This window comes from Bombus terrestris, chromosome 3 (genome assembly GCF_910591885.1).
Source record: "Bombus terrestris chromosome 3, iyBomTerr1.2, whole genome shotgun sequence".
Classification (NCBI taxonomy): domain Eukaryota; kingdom Metazoa; phylum Arthropoda; class Insecta; order Hymenoptera; family Apidae; genus Bombus; species Bombus terrestris.
The window spans coordinates 18,162,605-18,183,576 of NC_063271.1; the positions used below are offsets into that span (position 1 = coordinate 18,162,605).

The 20,972-nt window shown below is 34.7% G+C and overlaps 5 protein-coding genes across 7 annotated transcripts in view; 2 read left to right on the top strand and 3 right to left on the bottom strand.

Moving 5' to 3' along the window:
• LOC100644542 (wiskott-Aldrich syndrome protein family member 3) overlaps positions 1 to 7,710 on the bottom strand; it is a 35,636-nt gene extending 27,926 nt beyond the window's left edge. Inside the window, exon 1 of one of the 3 annotated variants that reach the window (XM_012319281.3) lies at positions 7,501 to 7,710. The gene's annotated coding sequence lies outside the window, so the exon portion shown is untranslated. Of the gene's footprint in view, positions 1 to 6,836 lie in introns of all 3 variants that reach the window. The other 2 variants (XM_012319280.3, XM_003402776.4) reach the window with 2 other exon arrangements.
• A 283-nt stretch (positions 7,711 to 7,993) lies between these two features.
• Positions 7,994 to 8,833, top strand: LOC100644665 (U6 snRNA-associated Sm-like protein LSm3). The gene is made up of 3 exons (XM_003402777.4): positions 7,994 to 8,175; positions 8,267 to 8,374; positions 8,488 to 8,833. The coding sequence occupies exons 1-3, from the start codon at positions 8,155 to 8,157 to the stop codon at positions 8,668 to 8,670; spliced, it is 312 nt and encodes a 103-aa protein (XP_003402825.1). The 5' UTR covers positions 7,994 to 8,154; the 3' UTR covers positions 8,671 to 8,833.
• Positions 8,834 to 8,973: 140 nt separating this feature from the next.
• On the bottom strand, positions 8,974 to 10,509 carry LOC100647363 (sperm flagellar protein 1-like). The gene is made up of 3 exons (XM_020867939.2): positions 9,698 to 10,509; positions 9,329 to 9,616; positions 8,974 to 9,259 (listed from the first exon to the last, which is right to left on the bottom strand). The coding sequence occupies exons 1-3, from the start codon at positions 9,807 to 9,809 to the stop codon at positions 8,991 to 8,993; spliced, it is 669 nt and encodes a 222-aa protein (XP_020723598.2). The 5' UTR covers positions 9,810 to 10,509; the 3' UTR covers positions 8,974 to 8,990.
• A 172-nt stretch (positions 10,510 to 10,681) lies between these two features.
• Positions 10,682 to 15,471, top strand: LOC100644424 (putative inorganic phosphate cotransporter). Its single transcript, XM_020867938.2, has 9 exons — positions 10,682 to 11,057; positions 12,433 to 12,665; positions 13,121 to 13,354; positions 13,441 to 13,528; positions 13,858 to 14,090; positions 14,178 to 14,327; positions 14,392 to 14,524; positions 14,617 to 14,858; positions 15,128 to 15,471. The coding sequence occupies exons 1-9, from the start codon at positions 11,033 to 11,035 to the stop codon at positions 15,302 to 15,304; spliced, it is 1,515 nt and encodes a 504-aa protein (XP_020723597.2). The 5' UTR covers positions 10,682 to 11,032; the 3' UTR covers positions 15,305 to 15,471.
• Positions 15,466 to 18,241, bottom strand: LOC100644316 (5-methylcytosine rRNA methyltransferase NSUN4). The gene is made up of 8 exons (XM_003402775.4): positions 17,636 to 18,241; positions 17,371 to 17,553; positions 16,913 to 17,276; positions 16,665 to 16,847; positions 16,270 to 16,556; positions 16,053 to 16,177; positions 15,844 to 15,981; positions 15,466 to 15,756 (listed from the first exon to the last, which is right to left on the bottom strand). Exons 1-8 carry the CDS (start codon positions 17,714 to 17,716, stop codon positions 15,615 to 15,617), a joined length of 1,503 nt encoding a protein of 500 aa, XP_003402823.1. The 5' UTR covers positions 17,717 to 18,241; the 3' UTR covers positions 15,466 to 15,614.
• Between the last annotated feature and the right edge of the window lie 2,731 nt (positions 18,242 to 20,972).

Here is a 20,972-nt window from a genome sequence, read left to right on the forward strand (position 1 = left end):
GTTAATTGGTCAATTTCCATGTTGGTGGTTAGAGAAAGATATTAGCTGTCCTTGGGGAGAGTTGCTAGCGAGAAGCGTCGTTCGTGGAAGGATAGATTTCTCTTATCTTCCCGTAGTTGGGGCACGGGCCATTTGTCTATTTGAGAGACTTTGTGTAATTGAAATTTAATATTCGTAGCGGGTCCTCGCCCAGCTAAACATATACTGTGAAGATGCGTTGGCATCTGGCAATCGTCTTACCCGAAGGACAAAGTCTGCGTGTGGCGAGCCACGGGACAGAAATCGTTGAAATGTTTACCGTCGTGCCCCGTCCCAAGTATTTCTTTTAAGAAGAGCTATAGAATTACTTCATGCCTTTGTTAGACAAAACGTTCATCCCTTTGACCGCGGCTACATTCGGCGACTGATTGTCGCCTCGAGCCCGAGCTCACTATCATAAATCTCAAATAAATACAGTCGGATCGAATGACAACAGTTTCTTAATACGGCTATGGTGAAATCTAAATTACAATACTAGGGGTCTTCCCAAAGTTCCAAAGGGAAGGTTCCGGTGTTCTTTCATCTCCGACATATATAAGTAACTTCCTTGCGAAAAGTGAAAGTGGTATTGTATTCTTCATTACCTGCCTATTATCATAACTTGCCTATTATCTGGTTTCTACTTAGAAGACTGAAATTAAGGCTCCTAGTCTCAATATCATAAAATGACCACAATACCGTCAGTCTAAATTTTCCTATGTAGAAAAAAATTTACGACACAGCGAAAACGTTTCAAGGAAGTATGACACAGAGATAGAAATTTTTAACCAGAGATTGCCTTTAAGCAGATAGTTTTATCTTTCTCTACTAGAACCGGTCAAGTAGTCATTCTAGATTCTACTCTGAGCAATTCTTTTCCTTTTACGATCCTGCTAAGGACACAGATGCATACGTATATATATATTGCATGGTGCTTGTAACATGTTAATGCTTGTCTATAATATTTTTGACAAATTCTATTTAAAAGTATTAAAAACAATTGTATGTTATTTTTGTCATCATTTTGTCATACCTACATTGCGAACTTACAAGCAGTTGAATAAGAGGAAACAGATCTTTTTTAGTATACTAGAATTATTTAATCACTTACGAATAGTGTATTTAGTGTACTAAAAATAAGATATCGAAAATAAAAGAGAAGCAAATGCATAAAGGGAAAAGAAAATTGTACAAAAGTAAAGGAACAATTAAGACTGACAAGTCAAATTTCCAATTAAAAAATACATATGATATTGCTTGAATCTTATCTTTATGAACGTGATGCGCTGGGACAGATGCCGAAAGCAGAAGAGGACACGGTGCAGAACTCGAAAATCGTTATGCGAGACAGAAAAAGTTGTCGGGCTGGTGTGACACTGGATCGTGCCGGAGAAATTTAAGCGCGCGTATTGAACATGAAAGAAGAGCATAACGAACAGTCGAGAGAGACGAGTAAAAGAAATAAAAAAAGGAGGCGACGTGAATCGGCGAGGCATGAATAACTCGTTATTTGAACATTGTATGGGAAAAAATTATTACGACGGAAAAATACGTATTGAGAGCGACAAAACGATGTTTCCTTTTTATCTAGTTAAATATAATATACAGCTGACCCTCAAATAACATGGATTTGAACAACGCGGATTTGGTTATACGCAGATTTTTTTCTCGATCAACATTGTATGTGTTTCCGCGAAAAGATACATACTATATACATATGTAAACCGTGTAGTAAATCTTGACATTGTAACAAACTAGACGGCCAAGGAAGAGCGTTTAAAAGAACGCAAATCGCCGCTAAAAGACAATCGGGCACATAATGCCAATAACATCGCCGTTGTCGTGAGATCAGTCGCGTTTCAATCATCGGGATCATCACAGCAAATGTAATATATATATAAATAACATAAGCGTGTGTATGCGTATTTTCTCTTCTTTATATCTAGGTAATTTTCTTAATAACATTTCCTTTTCTCTAACTTGTTTTATTATAAGAATACAATAATAGCATATGTATGTACATAAGTAGCATACAAAATAAAGCTTTCAGTCGACAACAGATTATTATACGCGTATACCATATGTACATACATAGTCAAGTTTTTGGAGATTCAAAAATTATACGCGCATTTCCGACTACGCAGGGTGTTTATATCTCTAACCCGCACATTGTTCGAAGATCAGCTGTAGTAGAAGTTAAATTATCAAAACAACAATTAACGAAAAAATTAATTAGCCAAACAATTATGGAAAATTTAAAGATGATCTCTCGTAAAAAAGATTGAGCCAATACCTGAAGGCTAATCTCACGTAAGCAATATTTTGGAAAATAACGAACGTGCAAGTTACTGACCCATGCCATTCATACTTCAATGTTACGTATAATTATCAGAAATATGCGTATCTCTCGCGGAACTTATTGGCAATGCAATTACTACTTTGAAACGTTATTCAGAAACATGTCGAAACTATCGCATTATTACGGCATAATATCGAAAATCGTTGTATCAAATCCGTCGATGTTAATCCAAGTGTTCCAAAGACTTTCTTGCACCGTACACAACACGAGTGTGGACAAACGAGCCGCGATGCAAAACGCGTTGGATTGTGCAACGACGCTCGATTATGGAAGCCTGCAGGTAGGTAAGTTGTCCCCGTTTCTTCTGCCATATGCCACATTCCATCGTTTGGCAAAAGCACAGAGAAGCTCTTCGCAATCACTACGGATGTGGAAACAATGCGCCGCGTAACGATGCGCTTTTTCTCGAAAAAAAGAAAGAAAAAAAAATAGAAAGTGGAAAGCCATCGTGATATTACGGCGGATTCCGAACCGATGATCGGTCGACCGTGCTTCGGCAACTACTCTACCATTCTTCTACCATTTACTCGTGCACCGTTATGCTGTAAACAGCCCACGAAGGGTCAACATTCGCGTCGTGCAGTGCACCTGTTTCGTTTCTCGTATTGCATTGCATGAATTTCTGACCGAAGAACGGACATAAATACGTTCGAAAGCGTTTCATTGTTGGTAAGATAGCTAAGTAAACGAAACGTTTGGTGCGATCGCACAATGCTTAAATATATACAGTACTATTGTAGTCATACTGTTAAACAACTGTGGTTTAGTTCAATTATTTCTTGTACCGTAAGGCACACGTTATGAGTAAAACATGTTAACTAAATTTATTACTCGTCTGTTATTCAATTTCGCACGAAGATTTCCCGTATTTGAATAATTTTGAAAAATTGCTCACGTTAAAGGGGCATGATTAAGAATTTCATCGTCATCATCACGACTAGTATTCACAGGATGATATAACTGTTACTTTCTACCAGCTGAAAAGATGATACATCGCGATGTAATTCTGCATGCTTAGAATGTACAGTTACAAAACAAATAACCTTTTGCTTCGAGTCATCCGAACGTGTCGCAAATCCAATTGATTGTTTTAATGTGTGTATGAATTTTAACAATCCGAAACAGTCGGTTACACTTTTAAAGACAAATCTTGTTTACACGTGAAATTGGAAACTCATCGGTGAAACACGATATTTTAGAAGAACTTGTTTAGCGACGCGTTGATAATGGATTTGACAATAAAACGTTGAAATCTAGATTCTGCATAGTACGCGGAATTTAATCATTTTTTTTTTTTTTTGTCCGCTGACAGACGCGTTACTTCATCTGCGGTTTTGCGTCTGAATCACCATAAGACAGAATAAACTTTATTATTTGTATGAAATGCAGCGAGCCTTGTAAACCATCGACTAATATGAATTTATGATTAGCATATAGCTAATACGTTCTGCGTAAATCGATATGAATGGATCTTCGAGCGGGCAAAAGCGGTCGAGATGCAAATCAATCATGGATGCTGCTGAGAAGAAAAAGATACTTGATTCGAAACGTTTTACGAAGTTAGAAAATTATTATATTAGCACTAAGATCGTATGTAAATGTGAATCTGGTCATTTTAGCTGATCTCGCGTTTTTCTTTCGTATCAATTTAGCGTTACTATGTACTAATTTGGCAACTTTGATAGTGAATAAATGTTTGACATCTTCCACTAGAAATTTTTTATTTGACTGATTCATTAATACTTACGATTAAACATAAATTTTATGGTAGAAAGAATTTTAATAATAAATCATTAATCCAACTGGCTTCGAGCATTCTAATATATCTCGAAAAACGAAAAAAATGCTACTAGGATATTTTAAGTAAAGATGACAAATTAGTTGGGTAAGAAACCCAATACGTAGGAAGCAAAAACCTAAAAAAAGAGAAAATTTAGTAAAAAATACTCTTTACATAAACGAGCAATTGCCTAATTATGTATTTAAAGCACCAAACGCGCATCTTCTATGGTAATAACGTGTCATCAACCATCGATGCCTTCCATCTTTGGCAAATGCACAAGTCCGCGAAGCAACTCGCTGCTTGTGTTTACCCGATGCATAAATTTGTCATTCTGTTTTCCGCGTAAAACGTTTCAATGCACACGAGCGTTAAAAACACACTCGTCGGCTTGGTGGGCTTTGGTGGTGCGACGATTTCAAAGGATTAATGCACACCGTGCCGCTTCGTCGTTTACACTCATGAATAAAGAAATATCTCGACGGTACTCCACCCATAAAACACACGGTTATTTTGAATTCGTTCTCCCGCACACGTCGCGTGTCCCAACACGTGTTCGAATATATGCGCGTCTTCGCTCTATACATAATACAGCGATTTACAATATTATTCATGTAACATTGGTGAAAAATCGTTCGATTCCCAAGTCAAGACGATGAACTGTCCAACTGTGATAAATATATCATTGACATATTTGCCGATGAACTGCAAATGTTTATGTAAATCCCTATTTTTATAAACTTAAGAAAGAAATAGAACTGAATACTTGATACGATACTGTTAAAGTCACTTTTCTCAAAAATAAAGCTGCATTAACGATAATTTTATTGCGATCTCTTTCATAAAATATAGTGTTCCTAGTTATATTGCCACCGCCTTTTATATATAGTCTTCATTAGTTGATATTAGTTCGAGATGTAGATTAAATAAATCTTTGGCGTATGTAATTTTCTCTTGCATAATCTATTTATGATATTCATATTTAATAACTTATCATAATTTATTAAACAAGTGTATAAAATTAATTACATTGTTTAGTTGACGATGAGGCCTAAATACATATTTCTCATTAAAAAGATAAGACGTAAAATATAAAACCGGATACAAACGTGCAAACCTATGGAAGATCGCGCAAAAATATTCATCCATTTTCACAAATGTTCCATCCTGTTCAAGATGAAGATATTATGTACATGGTATGTATCCAAATTAAACAAGCGCAAATACACAATTTGCACATGATTCGATACAAATTAGCGCGTGTTACTGTTAAAACTAACAACTAATGATTACATACGTGTATATATATCGCTCAGCGCCACACACTTTTTAATGTTCAATGAAAGAAGCATGATAGTTTAATTGAATTAAATCATACCTGGAAAATTTTCTATTGTATGATGAAACAAGTACATATTTATTATATTTTTTCTACGTCGAATTCGATAAAAATTTTTGTGTTAACTATACGTATATTATTATTAAAATCAAGTAATAAAATCATCCAAGACGTTTGAGATATTAAAAAAAAAATAGTAGTAAATGTTCGTCTGTAAAATCACAGACGAACGAAATTTTATAGATAAATATATTCAGTTTAATCATTTCCCCCAAATTAACCAATTGGTCTCGATTTAACGGGGCTGCCCGGTCTCAATTAAACTGGTTAATCGGGTACTCACGGCGTAATATTATAAAACCTGTGTATCATAAACTTATCGCATCACTGTTCAGTAAAATACAGATACTACCAAATGATAAATCAGCGAAAAAATTCAAACAACCAACAATTATCTCTAAAAATATGCAACGCGTAAATTACATCTATTAACTACGTTAATTACACTATTCCATACTTCCCTAACGTTAGTCGCCAAGAAAACAAAGAATAATCCAGACAATAAACTATTTTTGTGAAAACAATGCAACCATCCTTAATTTCGTCTTATTGATAACATATTGCGCTAGCTAATTTCGTTCTGCAAATTTGAAAACCAACAAATTGTGAACGCGGCTATGTATGCACCTATAGCGGAGAGGAATTTGTAGAATGACAGAAGTGATACGCACGGGAAGACCTATTGGAAAAAGATGATCTAAGATTAGCGAGGTAACCGTTGAAAGTACGTTGAAGTTAGCTATCGGATTTCTTGGGAGGGCAGGAAACGTTTAAAATGTCAACAAGGTCGAAAGGCCGGGCGAGCTAATTGGCGCATGAATGTCACGGTGAATTTTAATCACCAAGCGCCATGTATTATAGGATCGTAATAGACATCTGTAACGCAGAGATACGATAAAATTGCAGCAAAATTCGTCTTCGTTGAAGCAGCTATACTATCGGTAACATTTAACATTTCACAAGAAAAGTATCTTTTACAAACTCGTTTACGCAAGATATATTGGTCACATAAATATAAGAAAAATAATCTTTGAAATCTCTGGACGTTACGCCTATGAAAATGAATCAAATTAGATGGAAAAGTGTATTGTACCACGCTTTCGCAGGGAAAAAAAAAGGAACGAATCTCGAGTATGTCAACAAGCATCGATCGATAATGCTGACGCATACACATTCCGTACGATCTAACGGTCCATTGATAAATCATCGTGGAAGGTCAAATTAAGCGGTTCACACAGTGTTACAATTCAGAGAAGTATATGTGAAAAAGAAGAGCTTACGTTGCCCGTTGAAGTTGGTTCGCAGCAACACAAAGATCGCCAAATATTTCTCTTCGAAGAGAATCGTCCGTGATCACTGCTGGTTCCTTTGTCCGAGCTTTACGTGAAGAAAATGCAGAACAGCACACGAGAGACGCGCGTAATCAGCGAAAGGCTGAAGCCTCCAGTTGCTTCTTCTCTTCGGTAAGAAAATCGAGACATATAACGGAGTACTTCTCTTTCCACTGTCACTATGAACTTGTTATCCGAACCGTGACCGTCCGCAATTACACGCGATCTCGATTGAAAGATACATACGCACACAGTACAGTGACTGACAAGAACGGTAAATTTTCGTCAGTTTGAACTAGCGTCGGGAAAACCACCCCCTGCACAGCCGGCGCCCCAACAGCCATGTGCCGCCCTAAACCTCCGCCCATTGGCTCGAACCATACATTCTACGGACTCCTGATTCCTTCAAGACTCTTTTTATTACACGTAAAATCGTAGCTGACAAGAATTTCGAACGAACGCTCCGTTAACCGTTTAGTCTATGTTACGTTATCATAAGCGACAACTCTGCACGACCCATCCCTGCGGGAGCTCACCGAGAAGGGGGAATGGGAAAAGGCCGACTGACAAGACGTCACGTCTCCCGGGAGCGCTTCGATCTCTCTGAACTCACCATATCTACCGTACAGCTGGCCGCGTGTCTATACATAACACTGATAAATGCACCAGAGCCGTTGGACAGCTCGTAATTTCGACGTCGTTAAGCAGAAACGTGAAAAAACTTTGCCAAATGATTCACACACTGCACGCAGTCTTCACCCGCGAATTGAGAAAATGGCGTTGCTCGCTCCCTCGCGCTTGTTCGCTCTAGCAATACCTCAAGCTACGCTGATTCCTATCGTTGACTACTAGCGCCTATTCCTCGATGCGTCTAACCTAATAACTAGCACGCGGGAAAATCAAAATACTTTTTCTGCCAACAAATAATAATTTATAAAAAGAACATTTCACGAAATAAATCTAAGTTGCCCCGTTGTCTTTAGAAATAATACGACAAATGTATACAACAAATTAAATTTTGACAAATGAAAAATAAGATTATGTACATTTAAGTAAAGAAAATATATTTCAAGGAATATGTGGCGCCACTTACTGGATGATTGTATGATATGATGAAAATATAGTATTGCCGGTTTATCCGAATTCCGAATGATGCCGTGTGATAGTTGAGTGAGCGTATAAAGAGTTTTAACTAAGCATTTATAGTTGTATAAACATAAAACTCAATCTAGTTTTAGCAGCAAATTAAAAATAATTTAATGGCATTATGGCTGACGAGACAGAGCAGGTAAAAACACTTGATTCAAAGTTCTGAATATGAATCTAACCTACTCCAGTCTCATATATATACATATATATATGTATATATACATTTTCAGGTACCAGCAATAAATGTTAAAGAACCCCTAGATCTTATAAGATTGAGCTTGGATGAGAGAATATATGTTAAAATGAGAAATGAGAGAGAATTACGAGGACGATTACATGTAAATATCATTTTTACAAGTATATTGTACCTATTATTTACTATAATATATCTATGTATATATTTCTTAACCTATTTTATATTTAATTAATATACAAAAACTCTTTATTGCAGGCTTATGATCAGCATTTAAATATGGTGTTGGGTGAAGCAGAAGAGACTGTAACTACAGTAGAAATTGATGAAGAAACTTACGAAGAAGTTTATCGCACAACTAAAAGAAATATCTCAATGCTTTTTGTTCGTGGGGATGGAGTAATTTTGGTTTCACCACCAAGCATGAGAGCACCGATATAAAATTTCTATTTATATATAATTTATCTAAACATAAGAGATAGATAATATTGAACTAAATTCCATGTTGATACGATTTTATCAATCTTTTGTACTAGCATTTGATGGTTGTAAGAAACTTGTGAAAGTAACGGATTTAATTCGAATAAAGCTAAATATAACATAAGTATAGAATTTATAATTTAAATATGACAAAGGAAACTAAATTGTGGTATACTATATTAAAACAGTACATTACATTAGATATTTATAAATAATATAAATTTTGGAGTACAATGTTATTTAAAATATTCTTAAAGGATTAGTTTTTAAATTTTGGTGAGTTATATTTTTGTTCGAAGTTTTGAAATTGTACTAGCTGCAAAATTTCTTGGTGTAATACTTTGTTCTATGGGTTTTATAATTTGTGACGTAAGATCTGTAATTCTTTGATCTTTCAGTTTTATCAGAGATTCTAGGTGAGACACTTTTTGATGAAGAATATTTATCAATTCATTCTTTTCTTCTAATTCTTGTTTTAGTCGAACGAAGACATGACGCGGAACAGTTTTATTTGCTATTTCTTCTGGGTTGAGCACTGACTTAACAACTTCTTTTCAAGGAATGAAATTATGCTCAAATACAAATTTTTACACGAGATTTTATGTAACCATTCACTTACCTTTCTTTTCGTCTTCTTCATATTCGGCATATAAAGAATTTCTATCTGCATTACAATCTTTTAAAATTTTAGCTCGCAGTTCGATTAAAATTTTTTCGATAACACCAGGTTGCGAATTTGCTAGTTGATTGATCACGTCCTTTCCTAATTTTACATCAAGTTTTGAAAGTACTTTGCGATTTAAAGTGCACCAGTTGTCTATTTTTTTTGCAATACTATTTCCAGGAATATAATTATGTATATCGACGTATCTGGGGTAGTATCGTTTTAACAATTCAGCCATGAAAACTAAAAGTTATTGAAATATATTTTAAATATCACACAAAGAATTGCAAAATTATTTTCTAAAATATGAACTTTGTTTTATACCACCGTCAGAAAAATCTCGAGCAAGATTTTTTTTTGGTTTGGAAAATGATATTTGCTCCATCCAAGTATATATTTCTTCGAGGTTCGCATTAGATTCTAATTCTACACTCATATTTCTCTATCATTTACAACAGTAGAATCAGAAAATGACTTTTTCATACATTGAAATTTACGAATATATCGCTATATTTTTGTTACATTCTGTCAGCCTGCAAATTTTTATTAGGTCGACATAATATGTATACTGTATGCTCTTTACGAATGCAACTTCATTTTGCTTCGGTTTGATTAATTTTAGTTTGTTTTACCATATCTTAAGTTCAGAACTATCCTCATGACAAACGTCACGTGTACCACATTGCGTCAGATTAAGTAACGGTAAACGGAATGACAACTAAACTTCGAATATTGCATCTTATGCAACTCAAAAATTAGATTCAATTACATAAAAAACTAACTGTTATTTGTCCTATATAAATTTTCAAATAATTACAAATCAATCAAATTCGTAGTTTTCTAGTTTATAGCTTTCTTCAATTCAACTTTTCAATTTAACTAGCAACCTTTCAATTTAACTAGCAGTTCTTACAATCTAAATAACTTATTCGTTGTGAATGTATTAGATAATTTAATACAGTCTAAAATTTCTCGAGTAATATATTTAAAAAAATAACAAGTTAAGATTTGAATGAATCATATAATTTTTGGATACTGCAATTATTTGGAAAGGAGATATTTACTTGACATTTTAATGCAGATATTTATAATGGAAAGTAAATGTTGCACATATTAGCAGTCAAATAGGGATGTAGTATTTCAATACTGTTTGTACTTCTTGTATTTCACTAAAATCGAAGAGAGACATTCTTGGAATCAATGGACAGGTTCAACGTAAATATGATCACGTCACAGCGACGAAGGTGTTTGAGGACGGTGCGTTCGAGCCTGCGTTCACGCGGGCTATGGCATTTATAGAAGAGGCGCACGCTCGTACTCCTCGGAAAGGTTTGAGGAAACAGAAGCATCACATTCGACCTCAGTGGCACGTTGCACGCACGAAGCATCGAATCAGAAGAAATGATAATTTTGAATTTAAATATTCGATAATCAGTTAAAATTCGATATTCTTCAAATATTCTCCAAATTTAAGCTTCTTGTCGAATTTGGATGATCGTGAAATTGAAAATAAACAAGTGGTCAATAATTATTAATTTTAAACATATTAGAAAGTCAGATTTTTAGCCATACTTTGTTAAAAAATTGTATCGTCTTACAAAAAGAATATTTCGAAGTGGTGAAAGAGATTTATTGTTAGTCGTTAACTCAAGAAAAAACATGACTGAAAAACACAATTCCAAGGGTGAGTAATTATAGTTTTTTACTTTTAATATGTTTTAAACTAGAAATGGGATATTAATAACTTTCCTTCGAAAAAGTGGAAACGATGAGTAAATTCCAGTTCTTACAATTTACATCACACTTTTCTTATAGAAGCTCCATACCTGTGACCTTCAAATGTCCTCTGATCTATATCTCAACATTTTTATTGGAATATTTCAGTATCAAACAATTATATAAGTTTTGAATACAGCTAAAAAATTTATTATATATTATATTCAAATTTTTAGATAATTGGGGAATAAGACGTGAATCAAAGCGATATGTAATCAAGTTGTAAACCGCGTTGTTATTTTTTACATGGTTGATGCAATTCTTTGATTTTATCGTTAACATACGTAGGTGATAATTATTCCTGTAAAGTTTTATCTCTCCATAGTTTAATATATTTTCCATTTATGTTTACACAGACAAATGTAATTGACAATCTATGACAATCCAAAATATAAAACATTAATTTACTATTTATATTATTATTTGATCTTCAATGAGGTAAATATTGTTGTGTTAAATATATTTGCTTAGCAGTTCTTTGACAAGTGATATTCTGGAACTTCGTTTTACGTGTTTGTTGACCTATATCTGGATCGAAAATAAATGCTTGCGATAAAAACGAAGTTTTAAAAATTTATAAAAGATATTCGCTTTAGTACACTGAACGCGTCTGCTTACGGCTATCATTTTTTATTAAAAAGTGATTGAATATACAGTTATCAAATAAACCATGATAAAATATTATTTATCAACACGAAAATACTACACGTGATAGGAATATGTAATTACAACATTATTTCATATCTGTCAGTATATCTGTCAGTATATCTGTCAGTATTTTCCTGATATTTCTTATAATTCATAGTTCTATCCTGGATGAAAGAATGTCTCGAGATAAATAATATACCCACATAATACTTTTAAAATAAAAGTTTAATTAAATATAACTAAATTACAAGAGAAAGATCATACAAATTATATCTTTATCTCTTGAGTTTCTTGTTCAATAAATTCTTATTTATATTAAAGAATTGAATTCTTTATCTAAAGATAGCTGTAGAAATTATAGGACAGAAATATAATTAGGATATTTGAATCTATTTTCGAAAAAAAATGCATTATTTTCATGTGCACAATACGTATACAAAATCGTATAACCACACAAACAGATGAAGAAGTCGAATACCTGATGACTCCTTCACCTGTACTTCGTGCCAAACGACACGTCCTCTGTTCGTATCTTGCGGTATGATTTTCCCCGCGATATCATGTTACTGAGTCAATCATATCTGAAAATTCGTTTTTGCTTATTTATAAGTAATCAACACGCCGACCTTTTGTAGGACATGTTATATTCCCTATACGGTACATGATGGCAATCATGGGTTCTATCGGGCTCGCCATCATCTACGGGTTCAAGGTAAACGTAAGTGTGGCTATCGTAGCTATGGTGAACCACACTGCTGTAAAGTTATCCGCGTTGCATCAATTAGAATCTGAGAATACAACTGTAATTACTATGGACGAATGTCACCACGATAGCGTTCTTTCCAATGAGACGAAAGCAATCACCGAGGTACATATATATATAAATGTATTATTGATAACTTTATAACAATTAGTAATATCAATTTTTTAAATACTAATTTTGCATTAAGATATATTAACAATTTTCGTATATGGGAACTTTATAATTTTAACTATGATATTTTTAAATAAGAATGATATTACAAATTTCATGCTTAGTACAATGCAAAAAAAAAAATAAAATGTAATCGTATTTACCTTTCAATGATTCCATTTTAATATAGTTGCATCAGTATAATATGTACGACAATAATTCGACCCGTAATAAAATAAAGATTACATTGTATAAAATTTTATCCCGCTATATATTTTCTTACTTTCGTATAGAAAAATAAATCTATTACTTTATTTTTATTTCTCAGAATCACGCTGTATATCAAGCTCCACAAGATAAATAGAAATTTTTGTTAAAGAGAAATATGATATTAATATTTATTTATATAGGATGGCCCATTCGTGTGGAATGAACCTTTGCAAGGTCTTATTTTATCATCATACTTTTGGGGCTATATGGTATCCTTACTTCCGGGCGGCAGAATGGCTGAACTTTTATCTGCCAAATGGGTGATGAACGGGTCGGTATTTCTAAATCTCGTAGCATCTATATTATCCCCTGTTGCTGCTGAAATGCATTACTCTCTCTTCATCCTGATGAGATTTATTCAAGGAATCGGTGGTGTTAGTATAAAAAAAACTATTAAATATTCCGAATAGGTGTTCAAAATTAAATATGAAATATTATAATAAAATTATAAAACTTACAGGGTGTAACATTTCCGGCAATGCACATTATGATCGCTAAGTGGGCTCCACCAAACGAGAGAAGCGTCCTTGCCTCGATTGTTTATGCGGGTAAAATAAAATTTTTGCTAATTGAAATTAAATTATTTGGAATTTTTATTATCTAAAGTTATAATCTTTTTATTTCATTTAAATAAAAAATCGGGAAAGGTTGAAACTACAACTTGGGTTACACTACTTTACGGGTTACATTAATCTATATATAATACAATAACATGAGACTGCCTTTATTGATTAATGATTACAGCTTGAGGCATTTAATAATATATTGAAAATACATTTCTTTATGCACAAAAATAAAAATTTCTCAAATTTTTAATTTTCGCTTCCACAGTCAGTCATCTATCTCTGAAACTATACATAATTTTTATTTTCTGTAGGAACTGCTCTAGGTACTGTGATTTCTATACTCTTAACGGGAATACTGGCTGCAAATTTCCAATGGATATGGATATTTTATATCGAAGGTGCACTTTGCCTAATTTGGTGTACAGCATGGTGGATTATGATTGAAGATAGCCCAGAGGAACAAACGAGATTTATTAGTCAAGAGGAAAAGGATTATATTATGCAATCTTTAGGTCAGAATAAAAATAACAGCGGACATAAAGAGGTTTGTTAAATTTTACAAAAATCATATTTAAGATTTTTATATATGTATAATTAGTATCTTTATTTGTTATATCGTAATATTGTTCAGAAATTATCAGTTCCCTGGGGCGAAGTATTACGATCTAAACCATTTATGGCAATCTTAATCGCTCATTTCTGCAGTAATTTTGGTTGGTATATGTTGCTTATTGAGCTGCCTACTTTTATGAATCAAGTGCTGAAGTTCGATATGAGTTCTGTAAGTATTGAGTAAAAACTTTAAATTTTTTAAATTAATATCGCTAATAATTCTTTTTCTACAGAATGCTGGTCTTTCTTCGATGCCATTTTTATGTATGTGGATTTTTACTATGGTGCTTAGTAAGATACTAGCTATTATGCAAGACAAAAAAATAATTACGGTAACGGTATCGAGAAAAATTGGAACACTGTTTTGTAAGTTTACTATTTATATATACTATATATGCATAGTTTAAAAACATACAATTGGGTTAGGTAATAACAGTCAAAAATATATTTCCTTTTAGCATCTGTTATTCCCATGATATGTTTAATAGGAGTATCGTATGTTGGTTGTAGTCGAACATTAGCGGTTACATTAATGACTATTGGAGTAACATGTATTGGTGGAATGTATAGCGGGTTCTTATCAAACCATATTGATATTGCACCAAATTTTGCTGGTACTCTTGTCGCCATTACAAACTGTGTTGCTACCGTACCTGGGTTTGTTGTACCAATATTTGTCGGAAAATTGACATACGGAAATGTAAGTATCTATATACAGTAAAATATCACTAACACCTCTCAAGCAACGAGCTTCTAGGCATAAAAACATGAAACAAATTTATGCATTTATTAAATTAAAAAAAAACTCGAAACATTAAGGGATTGATTTTACGTTATGTGATTTTACGTATAGTGATTATTTATGAATAAAGTGCAAAATTCGATTTATTTTATATTTTTTCTATCAAATATTTTATCTCAGTAACTATAATGTTATCATTAATATTATTATCATCAAATGTTTTATAGCAAACTATAGGAGCATGGAGGATTATATTTTATACAACTGTTGTCTTATACATAATCGAGATATTAGTCTACACTATTTTTGGAAGTGGAGAAGAACAACCTTGGAACAAAATTAAACCAGCTGATGAAGAAGCAAGCGATCAAACATTACCATTAAAAGAGAAGTCTATGAAGTGAATGTAATTTTTGAGTGTATGATGTGAATTGATTTTTGAATTTCATGTTGAACAATTAGATTTAGTAATCATTTAGTAAATATTTAATATCATTAATGAACTGTTTCATTTTTCACATTATTTATCACAATAAATAATAAAATATGATTATAACCTCTTACATTACAACTGTAAATGTACATATTTATTAAATATTACTCTTTTTTATAGCAACATGTTACATACTTACAATTATCTGCATAGAAATATAAATTATTTAATTATTTAATTATTTCATTTCAGTTATCCAGTGGGCGCTCAATCATTCACACCTATTGCACTTTCACCATTTTACAAAAATACATTGGTCCCCAATTATTTTTCAGATCAGGTACAACAATATGACCATATTTTAGGTCTATGTTACCAAAGTTATATAGACATCGTAAGGGTAACAGTGCTTCTGTCATATCTCTATGAAAATTATATAATATATCAGAAGTCAATATCAACAATAAAAATAATAGTATTATTTATTTAGAGAAATATATAAATACGTACTTTACGACCATAACAGAATTGTTTTCTTCCCATGCTCTTTTTAATGCTACGTGTACAACACCATCATTTTGTACAGGACTAAGAGAACATGTTGAATAAACAACTGTACCTCCTACTGAAACTAATTTCAATGCAGTCCTATAGAAAGGAAATATAATTATTTATGATAAACTTAAAAAAATATAAAATAAGATATCTTATCTACTGACGTTAAAATCTCAGACTGAATTTCTGGCATTTTTAATCTTTCCTTAATTCTACTTGGTTTGAAAATATTGTTGTCATCAGAATGTAAAATGTGCCTATCTGTTGTACATGGTACATCAACTAAGATCTAAAAAAGTTAAGAGGAGTAAAATATTGAATAAGATATTGTTCAATTCACAAAGTATTAAACAATAGAAAACATTGTATTAAACTGGACACCTTGTTATATCTACCATTCTCATCAATTGCTCTAGCATCTTGTTGTGTTATAATTAACATATTTTCTTTTTGGCACATGTTTGAAACGTATTGATTCATAACGTTTTTGAGTCTTTTTATTCTAGATTGTGTAACATCATTGGCAACCAGTATACGAGGCATAAGAGTTTGGAGGATAGTCAAAGCTTTCCCTCCAGGTGCAGCACACATATCAAGGACCATATCATTAAACTGTATATCCAGAGCCAACACAGGAAGTATAGATCCACCATCAAACAAGTAATAATCTAAAAAATATAGGATATGTTAGTAATAAAATAATTCATAAAATATTCTAAAATACATAAACATTTAATTTATTATTATTATTAAAATCCATAGAAAATGATACAAACCTGAAACACCAGTAGATCCTTTCTTAGGATTTGGAAATCTACTGTTATTTTCTCTTTCAAAAGTATATGTATGCAAATATTCTGGAAATGGCAGAACAAATTCTTTCTCAACATTTATTTGAAAACCACTAGCTTTATCATAAAACTTATAATAGTCAGATTCCAAAACCCAATCATCCAGGCCTATAAAACATATTTGTAAATACATATTTTAATTTTGATTAAAGAAACATTAAAATTAAACAAACCTTTTATTTTGGTAGCAGGTATATATTCATGAAGTATAGCTAAGTCTACAGATGAATTGACAATACGATTGGTATCTAATTCCACTTCATTTAAATTTTCATCTATAGATTTTAATTCTGTAGGTATTTGTTGATCTTTCTTAACAAATTCAGTAGTTTCAGCATTTAATGTTTCCGATAAATTTGGATAATTAGTAGAGTAGGTTGTTTGAAGTTCTGCTAATTGATTTGTAGATGTTGTAATACCCTTTGAATTTTCTTTATCTGGCAATTTACCGTATCTCGCAGCTCTTTTAGCTTTAAAGAAATCTATATTTTCTTTTTGCACATTATATAAGCTTTTCAAATTTATTGCACCAAGTAACTGTAACAATTTTATTGATACAACTCTTCGACATTTTTAATACTTTCAGTTTATGATTATTATCTGCAATATTATTGGTATTACAATAATGTACCTCCAACTCAGGTTGTATTCTTTCTGAATCACTGAAATTATTAACCACAGCCATATATTTAGATTCTTCTGCTAACAATGCAGCTCGTATATCTGACCACTTATCTCCATAAACGCCTGCGTAAAACTCATTAAAATGTTCAAGTGCTTTATCTTTTGCCGCTTTCTTTTTTTTCAGTTTTGCCTATGATAATAATTATATATTTTTTCAAATGTATTCAAAGAGAATGTTTGAGTTCTAATCATAGGGTTATAAAGATACAAACCCAGTGAATCTTTTCATGTGCATATCGAGCAGATGCTTGTACAATGTGTTTTAGTTTTAACTTATTAAGTAGCACTATCATTTTTTTTAAATATCCAATTAGTCGATTGGAACCGAAAATGTCATGAGCTCTCTAACTTACGTTCCCAAGTATATATGTGTCTGATATACTAGAAAATAAAGAAACCGAAGAGGCGGCAAAATTCGTTACTCGATATCGCTACTCGATGGCGCTAGCTGTGTATTCAATTTTCTTTCGAACGCAAGAAGTAGTTGACGACGATTAACCGTTAGTGAGAGCGGTGTAAAGAAGAAGGGCGTGATCCGGCGTGAACTGCAGGTACAGGTGAAACAGGACAACCGACAAATCCACGAGTTACGGTACTACCGGTGCTACTTGTCTCTAACACTGGACGTCACATCTTTTTTATCAATTCAGCGTTTACTTCTGCGTGACCCTTTCTTTTCCTACTTTGCCGACTTTCTTTATTGCAAACTCCACGACGTAGGATACAAACAAAAACTGAAAAGTTATATGCATGCACGCGTAAGTATACGCAATACCTAATCGACTTATGTATTATATTAGATGCAGACGACAAGGAAGCGACGTATTTGTCGTGACATCGAGATGAGAAACGTGCCGAGCAAGATGGAGTGAATGGGGGTGGTGGGGATGAGGACGAACACATCTTTGTGCTCCCCTCTTGCGAAGGCGCCCGTGCGCCATGAAACGTGGCTGTTTCGAAAGTTCCTACTCGAAGAACCTATTTTAGATGCTATAAACCATTTCAGCTTGTAAATTGTTTTCGGAGGTATACAAGCCTCGGTACCTGAAGAATGAAGTTGCAACGTATTCTAGGAAACATTGAAATTTTTCCTATAATTTACAACGCTTTAATGCACGATTTTTCGTATTTACGAAATTTACGCGTTTCATAGACCTGGTCGTAAAATCTTCCTTGAACATATAACATGTACTCTGGTACTCGCGCGATGTGATTTCGAAAAATTCCACCGTATCTATAGAGTGAGAAATGTAAATTGAGAATCGAGTGAGGCCGACACGATAATCTTGTTACCCTCGAAACGCGTACAACATACTCTGGTGAAAGTCTCCACTATAGACAGTAGACGCGAGTTCAGTGTTCTCGAGGGGAACGAAAAGAGAACGTCGTGTCGTCGTGCAGGAGATCAGCTCTTTTACTTCCAAGTGATGATCACAACTCTAGCCCATGGGGTGCGGTATACCCTGTGTATGCCCAAAGACACATACCTCGTCAATACTTTTGTGTTCATTGTCACGCATACAGAAACTCTTCCTCTCGATGAATCTCGACGACCCGAATCGCTCGACGGCGAAGCTGGTTTCGTGGATCTCTTCATGAGAGGCACGTCGTACGCGATTTGTCGGGGCACGGGGTGTGACGGGGACTCGAGGGATCGTAAAGGCAATGCACTGTAAGGAGCTCACGACGACTATACCCTCCTCCCGCCCCTCGCGCGATCGCGCTCGCGCGCGCGCCGTCCTCCCTCTCGTTCTCTCGCCACCGTCCCTTTCTCTCCCTTCTTTCTTCGCTCCTTCCCTCCCCCTCCCTCTCTCCCGACATCTCTCTTCCTTTCCCTCGTTCCCTCTCGTTCTTATCAGAGAGCCTCGACAGTACGACCACACTCATACTCTCGTTCTATTGCTCGCTCGGCTGATCTCTCGAGGAGGGCGCGTTAGGGCGCTCGCCAGCCACTCGTGTATCTTCCAATTCGTGCTCTGTTTCGAAATTTCTTCGATACCAAAGGAAATTCGCTGCCCCTTCGAAATCTCCGTGTCATCGTGTTCCCCGATATTACTCGCTCGCACACGTGCTCCCGCAAAGGGAAACAGCGAGGCCAGAGGACTCGGAAGTTACGACATCCGGTACACAATACTACCGTTTCCTGTCTCTCGTGACCCTTGGTCCCACTTGCTCTAGCCCACGTGACCCCGCCGTTTCACTTCGCGCAGTTTCGATTTAACACGCACGCGCGCGCGCGCCTCTAACTGCCGCGGCACCGCGTGCGCACATAATCTCTAACGAATATCGCCACGATTTTTCAAATACGTTTTCTCGAGTTTCAAACCCTTTCTCAGGCACTTGCTCTTTCGAATCTCACCTAGACACGTTACGCGATGTGTAAAATATGGCGCGACTCCTTTGTACCGATTATAAGGGTTTGATGTAGCCTCGTGAGAATTCTTTGATATCTCCTGTTGCTCTGCGAGCACGCACTTAGTACCGCGTATCGGCACAATACATTCTCCACAATAGGTGGTTGATTCCTTTCTAAATCTCCGCATTTCCTCGCACGGTTGATGGTTGAAGAACGGATACATTCACCGCCATAGCGGCCAATTGTTCCGCAGGAATATGCGTGTGGTGCTGTGCGCGCTTGGGAAAAGATTCGGATAAAAGAGGCGAAATCACTCTGATTTGGACTTTTTCGTTGTCACAGTCCTACGCCTTGCTTCTCTCCAGCGCAGCAGCGAGCTTCCCGTCGTCACGTGCATGCATGCGTGCATGCGTACATCGCGGCATGGCGAGTGCATACATGCCGGGTCGTTGAACGAGCAGGGGGTACCGAGGACAACAGTAACGACTGCACCAACCCACTTGTCTCGACCCTATACAAGTCACGTGCACGTACAGTGCTCGGTAATAATGGTCCCCAGAGGGTGTGACCTATTCTCTATATGTTGGATTCTCGCGCTCGTGCACGCGCCAGGCCGACTTGCTGGTACCAACATGCTTTGGTACCGCGGCTCCCCATGGAAAACTGCGAATAGGAACGTTTTATCATATAGACGCGTTTTGTCTATCTCTGCTTTATTTTTTGGGACAAGATATCAGTGTTTAAATAAAATGTTGTAAAATTAATTTGATTAAGATTGATCCTCTCAGTTAATGGATGATATTTTGGCTCTTATTCAGATTATACTTTATTACTTTACTTTATACTTTAATTAAGAAGAATATTCATATCTTTATGCATAAATGAAACATCATTGGAGAAATAAGCAACTACATAACCTCGTCTTTCGTTATATAAATAATTTTGTTCTTCGATAAAAAGTGAATAAAATCAATTTTATTAGCGAACGTTGTTTACAATGTAAATTTGATTACATCGATGTTGGCAATTTTGTGATTAGGAGTTTAAAAATGAATATATCCATGTTTTATTAATGATAGTGATGAATAAGTGATCGTAAAGCATTCTCAAGCTCACTCAACCGGTGATACTTTGTTGCAAGACACGCCCTCTCTTTTTCTGTCTCTCTCTCTTTGTCTCCACTATTACTTTCT